Below are 6,491 nucleotides of genomic sequence, written 5' to 3'. Positions count from 1 at the left end.
CAGCAGGATCTGGCAAGCGGAGAGCAAGATATGGCAAGGTGTTTTGTTTGTAGAGCAACTGCCACAAACTCTGTAGGGCTTGAAGCAGTTATGATTTGTGTATTTTTGTTTGACTTTTTGTGAAGGCTGATCACCCTGAGGTCCCCGAGACGGCTGTGGTTGGGTATCCACATAAAATCAAAGGAGAAGGTATGTGAAAAGCAGTGTCCTGACATGACATCTGCATATACTTCCCTTAAATTCTAACCCAGGCTGCATGTTAGGAGATGCTGAGGGATTGGGAGGGCAGTTATTCTTAGGCTGACTGGCACTGCAGCCCCAAGAGACAAAGACAGATATGAAAATAGCTACATCTTCCTAGCCTGGGTATTACTCCCTAAACTGTTTTTATACACAGTGTTTATGTATATGGTAGAGCTTCCTTTTACAGGATTGTGCTTAGAAGTGTCCCTTGAACAAAATGGGAATAGCTGATTTGCACTGGCCAACTTTTGATCCCAGTAACACTTTGGTAATTTATGTTCTCTTGTCATTGTCACTGACAGAAGTCACAGATACTGAGAAAAGGCTGGGCCATCATTTGAGGGCTGGAGTTTGACTCACTTTTGTAAAAAGGATCAATGATTTTCTTGTCAGTCCCTAGATGGTGCATAGGAGTTATTTGAAACCTTCCCTGGCTTTCGAATGAGCGTCCTTGGTCTTTCCAGACAGTATCTAATATGAGGTTTGTGGCTTCTGCTCATTTGTCTTCCAGGTGCCTTTGCTTTCATAGTGCTAAAGGAGCAGACAGCTCATGTAGACCATATCAAAGAAGAGCTCAAAACCATAGTGGCTTCCAAGATAGCAAAGTATGCTGTGCCTGACCACATTCTGGTAAGTGGGAGACTGAAACTGGTACCAGCAACAGGAAATGGTCACATCAAGCAACCCTCACTGTCCTACCTGCAGTGCTGCTGTTGTCCTCCTCTGGCAGGATAAAGAGGCAGGGAAACAGAACTGGCTGGAGGGATCCAGGCAGGGGGAGGACAGGTGCAGGTCTGTCTGCATGGGAGAGAGGCACTGAGAGGCAGTGACACTGCCCAGCTAGCTTGCAATGATAATTAGCATCAACATCAGATCTCAAAGCACTGGCTGTGTTTCTGTTGCACAGCAGGCCTGGCCCTGGAAGTATTGAGCTCCAGGCTCTGTCTCAAGCATCCTCCTTTCAGCAGATCCCTTTGTATGTTAGGGGGTAGTTCACAAAGCTGCTCCTTAGCTGTCCCCCAAGGTCTGCCTGCATCCATTTCTCTCTTCTCGAAGACAGTGACCAGACACTTCTTTGAGGGGCTCTGCTTTAGCCACATGCATGTAAGGTGGACACCAAGGCCCAGGTAACAGAATACAACAGGAGCAGGCAAGGGTGGCTCCTTCAACTTGGAACAGCCCAGGATATCCTCAGTGGATTGGAGAAGCTTTCAGAACTTGCAGGTGTGCAAGGGAATGCCTCCATTTCCCTATGTTTTGGGGTAGTCCTGCAGAGAAGTCCTCTAACCTTTTCCTTGTGTGTCAGTTAATGCTATAGAGTTTTGTAGCCTACTGGCCTGATTATGTAGCAAAATGTGAGACCTGTTGGTGTCTCTGCTCAGTGTCTGAGAACTCTTCATCAGCCTCAGATTTATGCTAAAGCCTTTGAATTTGCTGCTAAGTCCTTCCCAGGAGGCATAGTCAAGGCACTTAAGATTGTTCTGGTTATGAAGGAAGGTGTGTAGGCTGACAGATACCAGGCAGAGAGAAACATCAGCAGACAGGAGATATCCCTTGAGTAGACCATGCAGCTGGTGTGCAGAATTGTGTTGCTTTATATTCCTGCCCTGTAAAGCTGAATATATATATTTCTGTCTGTTCTGGTAATGTATTGAGATTTGTGTCACCATTGATGCCTAAGTTTTCATGTGCAATTATATTTCAATAGTTAACAGCATATTCAGGATCTGATTCCCAAAAGAGCTTTGCGTCCAGCAGCACCCAGCCTGGACATGGCAATGGGGAACAAAGTTCACTTAAAATAAGAATAAAATGTATAGCACAAGGAATTGATGCTTGTGACACTCCTTTCCTTGGACATAATCTAGTGTGCTCAATGGTCTGTTTCCCAGGAGCCTCAAAGGAGCTGTGGCGATGAAAAGTGTGCCAGGCTTAGGATAGTCCAGACAAACTTCCTTGTGGTTTCCAGCAGGACTCAAATTCTATGAAAGGTGTGTCTTTCCCTTCTTTGCAGGTGGTAAAGCGCCTCCCTAAGACCCGATCAGGGAAGATCATGAGAAGGCTGCTGAGGAAAGTAGTCACTGAACAATCAAGCAACATGGGAGATGTCACCACACTTGATGATCCAAGTGTTGTCAAGGAGATATTGGATGCTTACCAGAAATACAAGGAGAAGAGTTCCTCATAACAGGCGGCTCTGGAATTTCTCTCCTTCAGAAATGTGGAAGGTCTCAAATAACCAGGCAAACAGCATAGTTCTCTTTTTAAAAACTGTTTCCTTCTAGGGGAACAAGATTTTCCACTCCGTAACATACTTGGAGATGCACAGAGCTAGGAGCAGTCTGCAGTCTTACACAGTCAGTGAACTCCTTTTCCTTGCTCTCAGGGCTGTTGTAGAGCAGCCATTGGTGGTTTCCATGAGCTATGCTGAAATTTAACACGAGCTGAAGCAAGATGCAGATGTTACTGTTCCTCATTTTAATGTTATTGTACAGGGAAATGTTTTTTATACAATGCCTCTTGCTGTTCTAAAAGAAGCCCTGGAAAGCACTTCTTCCATTTTTCCTTCAGCTTGGCTGTCTGAGTCCAAGCAGCTGTATTTCACTGCAACTGTGGTGCCTTTTCAGCAATTCTGGATATTCTAGTAAGTGTTTCATATGCATTACTAGGGACATGAAAAGGACGTGGCTAGTCCAATAATTCTTCCTTGACTTTACCCATTATTCTAATACCTCCTTTGGCTTTCCTCATATGGATTTTCCTACCACAGTGTGTCCTGGGACTTCCCAGAGATGGGGAGCCTGTGACCTTTCCTGTCCCACCTAGGTAACCCAGCACCAGCACTTGCCAGCTGCAAAAAGGAGCCACAAAGCCCATGACTGGACTTCCGACAGGTCCTCAGTGCATTGCTGCCATGCTGATTTACCAAAGAGTTAAGTGCCTTGTGGGTACCCACAAACTGCACAGTCCACTAAAAAAAAGTGCCTCTTAGATGCCTTGGGGAAAGTAATAGCAGCATTCCAGACCAGCAACCTCAGAATAGTAGGGAAGAATAGCCTTTGTATTTCCCATGCTTTCAAAATTGTAACTAACATAGTCAGTGTTTTATTTCTGGATTCGTTTTATCATGAACACATTCCAGTTGAAGCACTCCTTATATTTGGGCTGTACAGAAGAATTTGCTAGTAGGGTTACTTACTCCTGAATTTAATTGGAGCAACACTGCTTTTTCTAGTGGGACTATGTACTGGAAAGACAATTCGTGCACCTAACTGGAGGCAGGAAAGGCAGGAGGGAAATGGGTAGGTGATCTGTAGGACTGGGAAAGGAGTGGTAAATTTTTTGGCCAGCAGAGATTCTGGTACCACAATGGGAAGCAGGCTTCTTGAAGTATGATGTGTTCTCAAAGACAGGTGTGTTGTCTTAGGTCCCAGAATTCCTCTGAGGACACCAGCTGCATTTGCTTTTTTAAAAAAATATTTTAAACATCTCTAGGGACTGAATAATACAGTAAGGAATACATGCTTTGTTAAATATTCCATCCTTCTGACTGAAATGCATTTTTACATAAGGTAAGTAGACAACCTGAGGACTTTTTGGGAAGTTGAAGATCAGAAGGTTTGAAGGTTTTATAGAGTTGATAGGATGTTAATATTTTAGGAGATAGACACTACTTTATTGCCATTGCAATAGGAAAAAACCCAACCTGCTTCATTAAGTAATTTTCAAGTGGGAAGCAAACAAGAGTTAATTTTTTTGACAGAAAAAGTAGACTCCCTTGTGTAAACAAGTTGTCTCCATGCAGTCTGAAATAACAGTGTGGAGGAAGAAAAATTACTTTTGAACAAGGTTACACACTTTCCTTTTAGTCAAGAAAGCATTTCTTACATTATGGACATAGAATTTCCTTGTCTTAGTGACCTGAAATTTCCATGCATGTTGTGCCAGTGGTCACAGACCCATGGTTTAATTCATCTGAACTGTATCACAAACACTGTCTGTGTGAGGAGCAATGTGCTTTGGTGCATTGGGACATTTGTCATCCAATTCCTCTGCTCAGGGAAAATGAGAGATGGGTGCCCTCCCTCACCTGCATCCCTGTTGTCTCAGCTTGCATGGCCTTAGAGACCATGGCTGCCAAGGAAGTTCCAGGCTGACCAGGAAGCTGCAGAAGCACAGTAAATTCACAGCTGTACCAGCTGTGGTGTGGACGGGAAGTTGTGGATGCCCCATCCCTGAAACTGTTCAAGGCCAGGCTGGATGGGGCTCTGAGCAACCTGGTCTAGTGGAAGGTGTCCCTGCCCATGGCAGGGGGGTTGTAACTAGATGGTCTTTGAGGTCCTTTCCATGCAAACCTCATTTCCACAGCTGAGCTGTGTGGTGCTTGGGATGTCCATCTGTTCAGAAGCCCCCTTGGCATATTCCAAGAAAGCACATGGTACTCCTGTGCTGCCCACACAGTGTTCTGCAGTGGACATGGCTTGTGCTGGGCAGCCTCAGTTTCTTAGTAAAACTGCACTTCTGCAATTGGCTCTTGCAGCTGACAGCCCATGCCCAGCCCATGTAATGGCACCCTGGGTCTGGTAAAAACAGAGCTAGGCAGGGCTTGGAAAGAGCACTTCTTATGAAAAGAAGGATACCGTGCTTTACTGAGCAGGCTACTCATAGAAAGCTTTAAATTAAAATCGAAACTTTAAATTTTCCTTCCAGAGTTGAAATTTTCAGTCCACAGAGGTCCCCATTTCTTTTTTCTACCCACTACCTCTGCTAACTGCAGTAATTGCCTCTTCACTACGAGCTTGAGCTTTGCATTTTTCATCAACAACAGCACTGGTGTGCAGTGACAGTGCTTTCTACTTCACGTGCAGCAAGCTTGTGGCTCAGGGAGCAATTCAGCCCACAGAACTGGCACTTGTTTGCTCAGTGCCTGAAATGCCAGGAAGGAGGAAGTTTCTGAAGGACCCCAGGCCTGCAAGGCTCTTAAGACAGGCTGATCTTCACCGATCAGTGAAGTAGTCAGGTATCAGTGGGATCACGGGACAAACTTGGGGGCAATTGCTTCACTTAGAAAAGCAGAGCTGTTGAATTCTTCTAAACCCCTGTGTGTCCATGAGTGATGTATGGGTTGTTTGTCAGACTGCCTTTGTAACTTCATTAAAAGAGATCCAAAGTCAATTTTACCTGTTGCCACTTATTGCAAAGGGCCGGTATGCTTTTGTTTCCCCACTCAGTTTTGCCAGTAAGACCTGGTCATGATGCTTTTCCCCCCGCTGGAGACACAGACCATGATTTTTCCAATTTTATAAAGGGAAAGCTCCATCTGTCTAGAGGTGTGTTTTGTACAGTCTAATGTTAAACCTTTAATTGATTTGTTTTACTTGTAATCATGCTTTAAACATATTTATTGTCCTTGACCGAAACCAGTGTCTTCAGTGATCTTTGTATTCATATTTTCAGTAAAGGAAATACGTGTGATGAGTTGGCTTTGCATTATAGGCATCAGGCCTTCTATCCCCTCAAGAGTCTGGGACTTTCTCAGTTCTTTGAACTTTCAAAGGAAGGCAAAGGAGCTTGAGATCAGGATGAGTTGTGATCCAAATTGCTGTTTCTCTTTGCTCCTTTCCTCTAAACAGTAGCTCACAGGAAATGGGTTAATGCCAGAAAACTGCCACTGCAAAAAAAGGGCAAAGTTGGAGAACATTTGGGTGTCAGTAAGGTGAATGTCTCATGTAAATCCTGAGATCCCACTGCTCTACACTTTTTCCTGTGTGATGCAAACAGAGAGTGATGAGTGGGAATATTTAATTACCATTAGTTGATATGGGGAGTTCAGCTCGTTGCTTTTTGCACACCTTGCACAAGTAGAAAAGGAGTGAAAGCTGGGTGTGTATGGGCAACATGAGAGACAGCATTGTGTAGAGAAAGTGCATAGCTGTTCCAGAGTCAAGCAGATGAGAAGGAATTTCTTTCCAGGTGCCTTGGATCATTTATGACACAAAACACATCCTCTGCAGGGTGTCTTGTCCATTAAGAACTGAGAAAGACTGAGTTTCACCCTCTGCCTATCCCGTGGATAACACTATAGGTATAATGAGGGGATGGACACTCTTAGTCTTCTGCCTCCAGCAGCTGCTTTGGGGAAGGTTCCAGCACCACTCTCAGCACTTGCAACCCTCTGGCAAGTCACAGAAAGGTCTAGACAGAGAAGCAGGTGTCCAATCCCTCACTTTGTTTCTTGATGCTGCAGC

At 44.6% G+C, this 6,491-nt stretch overlaps 1 protein-coding gene across 1 annotated transcript in view; it reads left to right on the top strand.

Moving 5' to 3' along the window:
- Positions 1–5,718, top strand: part of ACSS1 (acyl-CoA synthetase short-chain family member 1) — a 39,571-nt gene extending 33,853 nt beyond the window's left edge. Inside the window, exons 13-15 of the mRNA XM_017736941.1 lie at positions 126–189; positions 755–873; positions 2,258–5,718. Of these exons, the coding sequence (XP_017592430.1) occupies positions 126–189; positions 755–873; positions 2,258–2,431 (357 nt within the window). The 3' untranslated portion in view covers positions 2,432–5,718. The remainder of the gene's footprint in view (positions 1–125; positions 190–754; positions 874–2,257) is intronic.
- Positions 5,719–6,491: the final 773 nt, after the last annotated feature.

This window comes from Corvus brachyrhynchos, unplaced genomic scaffold (assembly GCF_000691975.1).
Source record: "Corvus brachyrhynchos isolate BGI_N302 unplaced genomic scaffold, ASM69197v1 scaffold806, whole genome shotgun sequence".
NCBI classification, from domain to species: Eukaryota; Metazoa; Chordata; class Aves; order Passeriformes; family Corvidae; genus Corvus; species Corvus brachyrhynchos.
The sequence above is the reverse complement of the archived record's forward strand: the minus strand, read 5'-3'. Positions and strand labels throughout refer to the sequence as shown.